Source organism: Scyliorhinus canicula, chromosome 5 (genome assembly GCF_902713615.1).
Source record: "Scyliorhinus canicula chromosome 5, sScyCan1.1, whole genome shotgun sequence".
Taxonomy (NCBI): domain Eukaryota; kingdom Metazoa; phylum Chordata; class Chondrichthyes; order Carcharhiniformes; family Scyliorhinidae; genus Scyliorhinus; species Scyliorhinus canicula.
The window spans coordinates 11,855,706-11,869,743 of NC_052150.1; the positions used below are offsets into that span (position 1 = coordinate 11,855,706).

The 14,038-nt window shown below is 44.6% G+C and overlaps 1 protein-coding gene across 1 annotated transcript in view; it reads right to left on the reverse strand.

Moving 5' to 3' along the window:
- Positions 1-4,571: 4,571 nt before the first annotated feature.
- The window catches only part of exosc7 (exosome component 7), a 53,189-nt gene continuing 43,722 nt past the window's right edge, over positions 4,572-14,038 (reverse strand). Inside the window, exons 6-8 of the mRNA XM_038796589.1 lie at positions 11,829-11,952; positions 9,848-10,003; positions 4,572-4,725 (exon numbers count right to left, since the gene is read on the reverse strand). Coding sequence (XP_038652517.1) covers positions 4,621-4,725; positions 9,848-10,003; positions 11,829-11,952 — 385 coding nt within the window. The 3' untranslated portion in view covers positions 4,572-4,620. The remainder of the gene's footprint in view (positions 4,726-9,847; positions 10,004-11,828; positions 11,953-14,038) is intronic.

Below are 14,038 nucleotides of genomic sequence, written 5' to 3' on the forward strand. Positions count from 1 at the left end.
GGTGCAGACTCGATGGGCCGAATGGCCTCCTTCTGCACTGTAAATTCTATGAATATATTTGAAGGCAAATTACTAATTTTGCAATAGTCTTTGCATCCTTAAGAATCATCAGATATCTCACAAGACTAGTATAAACATCTTCTCCAATTTACTGCTAATGAAATGGAGTTGGCCACTCCCCCTACCCCATCTTTTGATAAGGATGAACCTTACACCCGTCATCCAATTGGATCTCATAGCTGGAAACTCTGGAGACCCTCGGCAGGTCTGGCAACACCAGTCGCAGAAACACAAGACGGGTATAAACCCACCCGCCGAGCAGATTTCCTCCCAGAGACAGCCTGGCTGTGCTGAGGATTTTATTTTTTAAAGATCTGTTTCAGATTTTCACCCATTCTGGTCGCCGCATTATAGGAAGGATGTGGAAGCATTGGAAAGGGTGCAGAGGAGATTTACCAGGATGTTGCCTGGTATGGAGGGAAGATCTTATGAGGGAAGGCTGAGGGACATGAGGCTGTTTTCGTTAGAGAGAAGGTTAAGAGGTGACTTAATTGAGGCATACAAAATGATCAGAGGATTAGATAGGGTGGACCTTTTTAGATAGTGAGAGCCCTTTTTCCTCGGATGGTGATGTCAAGCACGAGGGGATATAGCTTTAAATTGAGGGGAGATAGATATAGGACAGATGTCAGAGGTAGGCTCTTTACTCAGAGAGTAGTAAGGGTGTGGAATGCCCTGCCTGCAACAGTAGTGGACTCGCCAACACTAAGGGCATTCAAATGGTCATTGGATAGACATACGGACGATAAGGGAATAGCATAGATGGGCTTTAGAGTGGTTTCACAGGTCGGCGCAACATCGAGGGCCGTAGGGCCTGTACTGCACTGTAATCTTCTATGTTTAATGTTCTTGGTTCAGGATTCAAAACTACCTGGAAAATCGGGAAAGCATGATTTCCGTGTCGCTCCCAGGAACTGTTTCCCAAACATTTTACATTAAGCTTGAAGTTAAATGCTCATGACGTGGAAGGTGCCAAATCTGTAAACTCAATGAATTTGGATCTTGTGTGATTGGAGGTATTAATTAACAAACCAAAGTGAGATGGGACAGCCACAAACGTACCAATCTCTGCATGCTGCTGAAGCTATTAAGTAACAGGGAGGCCTGGGGATTCCATTCAGTAAAATTATTGCTTTGTAAAGCATTTGTTCTCCTTCATTGTCAGTTGACGTGGATGGATTAAGGTGAATTAAATCAAAGTTTCACACACATTTAGACCAAAAGACATAGGAGCAGAATTAGGCCATGCGGCCCATCAAGTCTGTCCCCCATTCAATCATGGCTGATATGTTTCTCATCCCCATTCTCCTGCCTTCCCCTATAACCTCTGATCCTCTTATTAATCAAGAACCTAGCTATTTCTGTCTTAAAGACACTCAGTGATTTGACCTCCACAGCCTTCTGCAGCAATGTGTTCCACAGATTCACCACCCTCTGGCTGAAGAAATTTGTCCTCATCTCAGCTTTAAAGGATCGTCCCTTCAGTCTGAGGCTGTAGCCTCGGGTTCTAGTTTTTCCTACTCGTGGAAACATCCTCTCCACGTCCACTCTATTTAAGTCTCTCAATACCTTGTAAGTTTCAATAAGATCCCGCTCATACTTCTAGACTCCAATGAGTGTAGACCCAGAGAACTCTCACTGGAATAGAGATGATGGGCTGGACATGTGAGTCTATTCAGAGGACAATATGCTCGCTTAGCTCAGGCTTGTCTTGGCAGTGAGTTTTTGCTTGTTAGCAGTTGCCGAATGGCACTTCTGTTGCCTTTTTAATGTTCTGGTAGGGAATTGAATAATCTACATTCTATTTATTCAGTACAATGAAGCCAGTTAATTGGTTCACAAATATGCAATATCTTACAAAATGTGCAAGATCGCAGATGTGAGGCAGAGCCAATAAATTCCTGGGTTCCATGTTACTGGTACTGGGTTATGCTATTGTTGAACTGGATATTGATGATAAAGGTGGCCTCTGCATAATAAGGTGCACAAGGACACTCAAAACACAAAGAATATCTTCCGCGAACTTGCCAAAGTTTTTTTCAGACTTGCAAATATTGTGGCCTGATGGGTATTCGTGATGACACCAGGAAAGCGAGTGACTGGACAACAATTAACTAAAACCTATCGGACGTATGTAGGTGCTATCCAGCAAGCTAGGGACACCAGGAAGCACAAGACTAAAAAATAAACTATCTGGTGAGATGATATTTGGAATCGGGGCACAAAAGTATAAATGCACTCGTGGATAAGAATTGCTTTGCATATTATAATTATTGCCATAATTGTGATTTTGATATTGCTAGTGAGAAAGAGAACATGAATGTTAAAATGACACTGCAAAATTGTGTCTTGAATGCTAACAGAAAGCAGTCGGATTTAATTCTGAATCAAATCAGTAATGCTGGTGGCCACCTAAACTGGTGTCCAGCATGCTCAATGGATCCAAGGGTGGACTATAGCCTGGTGGGTATTCGTAACGTCATCAGCAAAGCCTGATGGTTAAAAAGACTAACTTTGTATTAGCATAACAGCGGGGGGCCTGCAGTGAAGAACAGGAGCTGATTGGATACTGGCTGTTGCTATGCCTTGAACACCCTGTGATTGATCACAGATCCCCCACGGTCAAGTTCCTTACAACACCCGAGTCATGATTCTGCACATCCGTGACTCAAGGACATTGATTGGTTAGTGCTGTCCTGTGAGTACGTGACTGGAAGCACAAGCAAGGTATGTATACAAAGGAGGGTCAAAGGCTTCTGAAGCGATAACCTGCAGAAATAACCATCGTAAGAAAACATACCCTGGCTCCAGGTCGCAGAGAGGACATCGGGTTCCACCAAGGTGGAGTCCTATCACCTTGCCTCTTAACGGGTGGGTATTTAAGTCAAAGCCATGAGTTTTAATATATTTTGTAGAACAGAGTTTTGATACTGTGTGTAATGAAGTTTTGATACTATGTATAATGAAGTTTTGACACTGTGTGTAATGAAGTTTTGATACTGTGTGTAATGAAGTTTTGACACTATGTATAATGAAGTTTTGACACTGTGTATAATGAAGTTTTGACACTGTGTGTAATGAAGTTTTGACACTGAGTGTAATGAAGTTTTGACACTGTGTGTAATGAAGTTTTGATACTGTGTGTAATGAAGTTTTGACACTGTGTGTAATGAAGTTTTGATACTGTAAGTTTCAGATACCCTTTATAATGGCGTTTCGATACTTTTGGGGTAACTTGATAAGGTATAAAATAGGAGATTGTTGTACGATAATTTGAGAGTTTGACTGTTTTGTCCTAATCTAGTTGACCCATGCTGGAGGTGCAATGTACATACATATTAGGATCAATAGGCCCCTTGACACTATTGTCATTCAATAAGATCATGGCTATACTGACTGTGGCCTCAATGGCACTTCCCTACCTACTCTGAAACCCTTTGACTCCTTTGTTGGTCAAGAATCTATCTACCTCTGCCTCAAACATATTCAACGATCTTACTTTTATTGCTCTCTACGGAAGCGTTTCAGATGAATGACTCTCCGAGAGAAATGTTCTCATCTTAGTTTTAACTTTACTCGATAACCTTTTCATCTCAGGAATCAGTCGAGTGAACTGCTTCTAATGCAATGATGTCCTTTCTTAAATGAGACCTAAACTGTGCACAGCAGTCTAGATGTGGTCGCATCAATACCCTGTACAATGGTAACACAGCATCCCAACTTTTATACTCCATTCCCCTTGAAATAAACAACATTCTATTTGCCTTCCTAATCACTTGCTGTACCTGTGGCCTAACATTTTCTGGTTCATATATCAGGACACACAGGTCCTTCTGTACCGTGGATTAATGCAATCCCTTTCCAGTTCGTTAGTACGCTGCTTTTCTATTCTTCCTACCAGGGACCATATATATTGTCAACATAAACTGGAACAGCTAGGGCAATGCAATTATACAATTGGGACCAATTGAACAGTACACTGGCAAACTCGCCAGACATCAGACGCAGCCTTCGTTACATGAAGGAGGTCGTCGTTGGACTCTGGGACAGAGGACAGGAAAATCAATTAGTCAGGGAAAGAAATCTGGACTGAATTGGAATATCCTCTCAACCAAGAGTACAGTACAAGAAGCTGGCACTGAGCAAAGCAACGCAAATCTGTCACAGAAGAATCCTGTGATTTGAGGTTTGAAGGATTTTCAAACCAGGTTTGAGTGGGAGTGACTCCTTATCCCAAAATTAGCCTTGCGATGCGGAATCTGGCACGGCAATCCACAAAGGTGACAAGTGTGGGATGTGATGGAACTCTGATGAGAGTCAATCAGCCTGGCCTGTTTCACAAGCAGGATGTCTTGCAAGTTCACCTCATTTACTGGTGGGGGCAATTTGCATCCAAAATACTGTACGAAATGGACACCATTTCCCATTTGTTTTTACGTGTTAATTTATTGCAGGGAAAATATCGAAACCTCCCGCGTTAAATACTGTTAATTCGTACCAGCCACACATACAGCATTTTAAATAAATCTTTATTAGTGAAAAGTATTTACAGTACAAAATTCAACCAAGAAATCCAACTTTTTGGCGATTTTTCCCTAAACTTTCTTCTGTCTCCAAAGTGGATTGCAATGATTTATGCAAAGCTTTTCCAACTCGGTTTCCTGTCTGAGAGAGAGAAAGAAAGAAAGGTCAACTTCATTCTGGGATTTAAAAACTGTCAAGTTGGTGCTGGAGGCTCCTGTCACCTGGAGCTGTGAGGAAACCCACTCCCTTAATCCACATCGTGTATTAAACACAACCATAAAATCGCAGATTACAGAATATTGAAGGTCTGATTGACAAGAACATGAAGGAACCCCAAGGGAATCCTTTAATTGTTTTGACCATTTTCAAAGTGTGGAGTCGGCGGACAAGTTATGCATTTCCTGATCAATAACTATCTAGACAACTACAAATTACACTTATCAACCCTAGAAATCTTTGAATTAACTGACCTGGATTAATTTACCTTCGCAACATTTTCACCCCCTTCTGAACCTTCCCTGACACATTTTCCACATTGTGACTTCACTATATATGGATGGACATGAAACAAAATTGTAATTGCCAAGGTAAACGTCCGTGAGTCAGGTATTCCTGCCTGCAGCGGCCTCGAGGGGCAGTGAATCCCTCTCTTTAGTTTTCTTCCATCTGTCCATGAAGCATCATGGGGGCAGAGGTCTAGAGGACAGTAAATTGCCTCTGCAGTGCATCATTCTATGAAAACAGGTACTGTCACTCCAAAACATTGCACCACTGCGTTCGAGTGAGTTTGTAACAAAAGATGCAACATCTTACAAAGAGGGCAGTTCCATCATGAGGGTGGGGTTGTGGTGGCGGTGAGAGAGAAGATCAGACAATAGCTAGAGGACTCCTTTTTTCAAATATTTTGCGCAACACAGTAAAATAATTCCTGAAATGTGACACGGGCTGGGTAGCTGACTACGATCTGAATAGTGACGGTGATTTACAATGAAAACAAGGATGGTGAGTGAGTTCTACCACAATTAAAACAGGGCCTGGTTTAAAATTATTATAATAAAAAGAGCTGCTCTTGCAGAGAAGCAGCACAAACAGGATGGGCTGAATGGCCTCACTTCCGTGCAGTAACCATTCTAGGATTCTAGAATACCTAGTCACACCATTTATTGGAGAAATATCTCTAAACTTGACTGTGAATATGGCCCAAATTCCCTCCAACTTGATGAGTTTTTCTTCCAACTCCTTCTGTGAACCCCATCACAAGCATTAGGTTCCTGTCAACAAATAGCCTGAAATTTCTCTCATGGGAGTACTACTTAAATAGCTTCTGGTTATGTCCTTAGAGGTATTGGGCGCGATTCTCCGAGCCCCGCGCCGGACTGGAGAATCGCCGCAACTGCACCATGCCGCCGGCATGCGATTTTCCGAGGTGCGGATAATCGGTGCCATTTGCGCTGGCGCATTTGGTGCGGCGCCAGTCGCCGGCAGCTGCCAATTCTCCGGCCCAGATGGGCCAAGCGGCCGCATGGAAACAGCAGAGTCCCGCCGGCGCCATTCGCCCCTGGTCGCTGCCGGCGGAAGCTCTGCGCGAAGGGTCGGGGGCGGCCTCCAATGGGGTCTGGCCAGCGATCAGGGCTCACCGATCGGCGGGCCAGCCTCTCCCCCCGGGGCCTACTTTGTTCCGCTTCCGGCCCCAGAACCCCCGCGCCATGTTGCATCGGGGCCGGAGCGTTCTGTGAATCTACCGCGCATGCGTCGGTTGGCACTTCGCCACTGCGCATGCGCGGGTTGACGCCGCCCCCAGTCCGTGCCAGGATGCAAGGCTGGAGCGGCGTGAACCGCTCCAGCGCCGTGCTGGCCACTGCGGGGGCCAGAATTGCTACTGCCCGCACCCGTTTCGCGCCGTCGTGAAATGCGTCGGCGTTCACGACGGCACGGACACTTAGTCCCGTTGAATCGCACCCATTGTGTGAACTAAAACATGATACAGGTGGTGCACAATACAGTTCTGTTTGTAACAGTTCTGCATATGTAAATTTAATAGAGTATAGCGGGATGCAACTCGAGCACAGCAGCTTAACAGAGCCATTTTAAGCGGATCTGCAAACCTCACTTCCCACTGGCTTTCACCGAGACCAGCTTGGCACTAAAAACGTGTACTTGCTTCCCGTGTTCAAACTCGCAGACAGCCGTGCTCAGGGAGCTTAAAGCCTGCGCCTTTGACAACGAGGAGCTTTTTAAACTGCGCAGTTTATAATTTCAAGGGTGGAAATATTGCGCTGCAGTGCAGTATCAATTTGCAAATTATGCAGGAAACCAAATCACATTAGCCTCCAGATACGCGCATCCAAATCAAAGTGACAGTGAAAAGAATGTTGTTCTGCCTGGAAACAAGAGCGGGCAAATTGAGCATTCAAGCTAGAACAAAAATGCTACACAGTGCAAAACAAGAAGTGGCAGGCTTCACTCGTTTAATGGAATGGCAACTTCACCATTACAACCACCAGTGATGTGCACGGAAGCAGCAGAATGTGTTGTTTCTCGTTTGCCATCATGAATGCTGCAATCACAGTCATTCAGTAACAGGAACAAAGGGCTGTCCAACACTGCTAACAGTGCTGTGCATTGAGTCACAGGTCTACAGCACAGAAAAGGCCCTTTGGCCCATTGCTTCTGCGCCGGTCAAAAACAACCACCTAAATATTGTAATCCTATGTTCCAACACTTAGCCCATAACCTAGTCTTGCCTTGGCATTGCAAGTGCTTATCTAATTACGTTTTAAATGTTATGAGGGTCTCTGCCTCCACTAGCCTTTCAGGCAGTGAATTCCAGGCTCCCATCACTCTTCCTCACTTCCCCTCTAAACCTCCTGCCCCTTACCTTAAATCTATGCCCCCTGGTCATTCATCCCTCCACTAACGGGAAAAGTTTCCTCCTGTCTACTCTATGTCCCTCATAATTTTATACATCTCAATCATGTCCCCCCCACCCTCCTTTGCGCCAAGGAAATCGGCCCCCGCCTATCCAATCTTGCTTCATAGTTAAAACTCTCCAATCCAGGTGTTGTGGAAATTATAATAAAGACAAATCCTTCGAAGGTTCGATTAAGGAAATTTAGTTGACACAAATATTTGCAGAGAGGGGAGTGGTCTGGCTGCATAGCCATTCTACAGCACTCGGAGTTATACACCTGAAAACCATTATATTTATAGTGTGAAATAAACAACTTCAAAAAGATAAACCTTGGGAACAAACGCAAGAGAAAATTAAAATGTTTGCCCTTGGTTGTTGTCTTTCCGAAGAACTTATCATAAGAGTCCAAAATACTAAACAGTATTTTGTTTACGTTACCTGATCTACTTATTTTCGTTCAAAAGCAGTGTTAAACTATATTCAAACATTCCCAGCATGCTTTAGCAAGTGCCTTTCTTATAAAATATAGCCATGCAACTAGATAAAATTAATACCCTTAAGCGGGCAATTAATCCGCACACTAAAGTCCCTTCAACACCAGACAACATCCTGATAAATCTCCTCTGCATCCTTTCCAGTGCTATCATCCCTCCTATAATGTGGATTTCAGAACTGCACACAATACTCTAGCTGTGGCCTGACCAACATTTTATACAGTTCCAGCATAACCTCCCTGCTCTTAAACTCTGTGCCTTATCTAATAAACGCAAGTATACCATATGACTTATAAATTTAAAGTACCCAATTTTTAAAATTCCAATTAAGGGGCAATTTAGAATAGCCAAACCACTTATCTGCACATAAGACACGGGGAGAACATGGAAACTCCACTCGGACACTGACCCGGGGCCGGGATTGAACACGGGTCCTCGGTGGCGTGAGGCAGCAGTGCTAACCACTGTGCTGCCCATACCATAAGGTCCTTATGAACCTCAGTGCTTCCCAGGGTCCTGTCGTTTAACATGTATTCTTTTGCCTTGTTTGTCCCGCCCAAGTGCATCACCTCACACTTATTCGGATTGAATTCCATTTGCCACTGATCAGCCCATCTGACCAGCCCGTCTATATCCTTCTGTAATCGAAGGCTATCCTCCTCACTGTTTACCATACCACCAATTTTTGTATCATCCGCGAATTTGCTAATCAATCCCCCTACATTCATGTCTAAATCATTTATATAAACCACGAACAGCAAGGTGCCCAACACTGATCCCTGTGGGACCCCACAGACAGGCTTCCAGTCAGAAAAACACTGATTGACCATCAGCCTCTGCTTCCTGCCACTCAGCCAATTCTGGATCCAATTTGCCAAATTTCCTGGGATCCCACGGGCTCTTACCTTCGCTGTCAGTCTCCCATGTGGAACCTTCTCAAAAGCCTTGCTGAAGTCCAAGTAGATACATCAAATGCATTGCCCTCATCTACACATCTGATTATCTCTTCAAAAAATTCAATTACGTTAGTCAGACACGACCTCCCCTTAAAAAAAACCATGCTGACTGTTTTTGATTAATCCCTGCCTCTCGAAAAGCAGAATAATTTGGTCTCTCAGAATCGTTTCCAACAGCTTTCCCATCGCTGAGGTTAGACTGACCGGCCTGTAGTTTCCAGGTTTCTCCCTTCCTCCCTTCTCGAATAATGGTACCAGAATTGGTTACAAGTTATTTTAAATTCAGGTTTGAGGTATGTTAAATGTGAAAGGGGTGCTCCCAGGAAGAGAGACAGCAATATCAGGGAAAATGTTTGACCTGGGCACAGAGGCAGCAAGTGTTACAAGTGCTAAGCTGATGGCGATCTTTGATGACAGATTGACGGTGTCTGCAGATTTCAGTCAATCTGTCAAAGTGCATAGGTTTCATATTGGTGCGATACAGATCCACAGCTGGAATGTAGTAACCTTGCAATCTCAAAAGAAGGGCAAAATGAGCTACTTGCACGCAAAGGGAGAGGATGTACATGCACATGACCACCCATAACATTCCCGCACGCCACTGAGCAACCGGCTGGAACACACGTGGTGATAAACCGATCAGCCCTTCAGTTTGGAAACGGTGAGCAATGTAGCAGAAGCCGATGGAGGTAATTTCAGCCACCCTTAAGCACAAACCAAACTCAAGTAGCCAACTGTAATCAAATCATATAGTGGGAATTTCACTGGCATTGTTTGGCTAACTGCATCGAAAGACCAAGGCAACGTGGAAAGCGTGACAGGAAAGAAAGGCGGCTGCCAAATGGCTGAGCTGAATCACAGCAGCGGCTATCCAATCCTTCAACTACGGCATCGACTCTTACCTCTAACATTTCAAAGATACTTGCTGGATCCAAACTGCCTCCTCCAACTTTCCTGAAGCAAGTGATGGTCCCTTTGCTGGTGACGGAGACAAACAGGCTGGCCATGCGGCAAGCTTCCTCCTGCGAGGTGGCATCGACCACATGCCTGTGACCGATCTGCAGAAGAAAAACCTCATCAGTAATACATTTACCGAGGGACTGGAAAGTCTAAAACTCGGTATTTACCCACTTTTAAGTCCTCTAAACCCGCTCGGACCTCATCCCTCCTTGTTCAATTTATAGCATGGCCCTCCTCCATGATTTCTATACCTACATCACCTTTTCTGTAGTGAACACAGATGCAAAAAAATCCATTTAAAACCTCACCTATGTCTTTCGGCTCCATGCACAAATTGCCACTTAGGTACCTAATGGAACCCTACTGTTTCCTAGGTTACCCTCTTGCCCTTAATATACATATAGAACACCTCAGAATTGCCTGTTTTGTCTGCCGGTGTTTCTCATGCCTCCTCTTCACTCTCCTAATTTCTTTCTTTTGTTAAAGTGCCCTCTGCATTTTTTACACTTCACTGAGGCTTCCACGGTTTGAACCCCCAGTACCATAAGCCTCCCTTTTCTTCCCTCATCTAATCCTGTACATTCCTTGACATCCAAAGTTCTCTAGACGTGTTGGTCCCACCCTTCACCTTTACAGGAATACGTTGGCCCTGTACTCCCTCTATTTCCTTTTGGCACATTCCGGGTGTTGCTGAGTGAACCAACATGAGTAAACTGTAAAGTTGGGTTCTGGTTGTGAGGACATCTAGTGGCTTTTCATATATATGATGTGGAGATGCACCGGTATTGGACTGGGGTGGCACAGTAAGAAGTCTTACAACACCAGGTTAAAGTCCAACAGATTTGTTTTGAATCACTAGTTTTCGGAGCGCAGCTCCTTCCTCAGGTGAATGATTCATTTTTTCTTTGTAAACCTGTTGGACTTTAACCTGGTGTTGTAAGACTTCTTACTGTTTCATATGTATGGCATCTCCTATACACGTTAAAAAATATGACTGGCATCTGCTGATACTAATGCGGAGGCACCCTTTTGTCACCTTTCTTCACAGACGTGACATTCTCTCTCACGGCCACACCATACAATGTACTCTGCCACAGCCACTCAAACCTGGTGTTGGCGAGAGCCCTGATCACGACGGGGAATTTGCTATATAAAAAGGGCAAATTATAAAACAACAGAACAATGCAGTTTACGTTATTCATATTGATGGTGGAACAGACGCAAGGGGTTAAATGGATGGTGGTGCATCTGCTGGACCAATTTCACATTGCTGAAACCCTTACATTCACAGTGCAAGTGAAAAAATAAAGACCATTCACATGTACAGGGCCCAACATCATCCAAACCATCCAGGCTTTTAAACACCCAGAACAAGCTCCCCAAGACTCTCTCCTCAAATCATGCAAAACAGGCCTTGCTAACACATCAAAGGGAGGGCACAATAACAAAAAGACTACAGCAAAAGGTTCAACTTCCAATCATCTGCAATAAATATGCACCTCACATTAAAACCTCATAAGCACACAAAGATCACAACTGAAGGTGAACAAAACGTCTTCCACAAATCACCTACTTTTGTAGAAAAACCCACGACAGTACTTGGAGCAAAAACATTTAGAAAACATTTTTTTTTTGTTTTAAAGTGGGAACTTTTGTCAAGTCGCTCCATAAAAGTTGTTTTTAATGCTGTTTAAATGCATATAGAAACTTTAGCATGAAGATAATAGCTATCACAGAAACAAACCCCTCCGATCATGCAAACAGCAGGAGATCACATGCTTTTTCTTATAGGTTTTAAAGAACAAAGAAAAATTACAGCACAGGAACAGGCCCTTCGACCCTCCAAGCCTGTGCCGATCCGGATCCTCTATCTAAAACTGTCGCCTATTTAAAAAACAGGAGTTTTCCGCAGGTGTATCTTACTTTGCTTAAAGTGATGATGCAAGGTACATTTTCCACGTTGAGACAAATGCAGTCATATGGATCATCCGAGAGCTCAATTTCCTTGGAACCTTCATCATCTTCGAGTACTCGGACCTTTGGAATTCTTGAAAAGATGCAGAAAATGAAGTGAAAGTGGTCACGCTGCATCTCCTCTTTGCATAAAACAATCTCTTTTCAGTCAACATCTCTGCACCCATGCCAGCTCACTGTAGGAGTCTGGAAACATTGCGATCTACGAGCAGCCAAACACCAGTCTATTCAATAGACTGTTTATCGAATGCTGTTAATTTATGAGATATCGATGGAATCTAATTCTAATTTAATCTTATAGATCCCTATCGATATTAGACATTGTAAATTTATAATCAGCAAGCAGTTGATGTTAAATTACTGTGACATATCTGAATTGTTTTGTAACTTTTTTTATTTTGGCAATTAGCCCTATGTGTTATCTATTTGTAGACTTGGTGTTTTTAAATTGAAGGGCAGTGCCAGCTTAAGGAAATTCAACATGCCACATACAGGTACCATTACCTCTCAGACATAAAACTGGATGATAAACCAGGGGACATGGTAATGTAGTGGTAATGTCACTGGACTAGTAATCCAGAAGACCAGACGGTGACAGGGTTCAAATCCCACTACTGCAGCTGGTGGAGTTTAACTTCAATGAATAAATCTGGAATTAGAGGTTAGCCTCAGTAATGGTGACCATGAGACTATCATTGATAGTTTGTCATTCGCATTCCCCAGCAATGACTTTTTTTTTTAAGCAAACAATTTTATTGAGGTATTTTTCGGCATTGTAAACAGTTACAGATAACAAAAATATGCAAACATCAACGTAAAACTAATACTTCAATCAAACCATACTGCACATGCCCGCTCCTCTTCCATAGACACTACCCATCTATTTATCCCTCCTACTCTACTCTAATCTCTCCCCCCCCCCCCCCCCCTCCTTTCCTTCCCCCCCCCCGCTGACGTTCACTCTCCCGCGAAGAAGTCGATGAATGGTTGCCACCTTCGGGCGAACCCCAGTACAGATACCCTCAAGGCGAACTTAATTTTTTCCATACCCAGAAAACTTGACATGTCCGAAAGCCATTGTTCGGTCTTCGGGGGTTTTGAGTCCCTCCATGCCAGCAGTATTTGCTGCCGGGCTATTAGGGAAGCAAAGACCAGAACACCGGCCTCTTTCTCCCCCTGGAAACCCCGAAAATTGCCACCCCTGGACTCATCGCCACCCTTGTTTTTAGCACCCCGGACATGATCCCCGCAAATCCCTCCCAGTACCCCCTAAGCTTAGGACATGCCCAAAACATGTGAACGTGGTTCGCTGGTCCTCCCGCACATCTAGCGCACTTGTCCTCTACCCCAAAGAATTTGCTCATCCCAGCTACCGTCATGTGGGCCCGTTGAACGACCTTAAATTGAATCAGGCCGAGCCTGGCACATGTTGCGGTTGAGTTTACCCTACTCAGGGCTTCTGCCCACAGCCCGTCCTCCATCTCCCCGCCAAGCTCCGCCTCCCATTTGAGTTTCAGTTCCTCCGTCTGGGACTCTTCCCCCTTCATGAGCACCTTGTAAATATCCGAGACTCTACCCTCTCCTCCTTCTCCCCTAGAGACTATTCTGTCCTGGATCCCTATTGGCGGGAGGCGTGGGTAGGATGGCACCTGTCTGCGGACAAAGTCCCGCATCTGTAAGTACCTAAAGTCATTTCCCCATACAAGCCCAAATTTCTCCTCCAAGCCCCTCAAACTCGCAAAGCTCCCCTCCAGGAACATATCGCCCACCCTCATCTCCGCCCGCCGCCATGTTGGAAACCCTCCATCCATGTTCCCGGGGGTAAATCGATGGTTATCACATATTGGAGCCCAGACAGGCGCACCCACCTCCCCTACATGCCTCCTCCACTGGCCCCATATCCGCAGGGCCGCCCCCACCACCGGGCTGGTGGAGTACCTGGCCAGCGACAGCGGTAGGGGAGCCGTGACCAGGGCTGCCAAACTCGTGCCCCTGCACGAAGCCGCCTCCACCCGCTCCCAAATAAACCCCGTACCCACCATCCACTTCCTTATCCTGGCTATGTTAGCTGCCCAGTAATAGTTTTTTTTTAATAAACAATTTTATTGAGGTAGTTTTTGGCTTTATAAACAGTTACAGACATCATCAGAAAGAAAGCA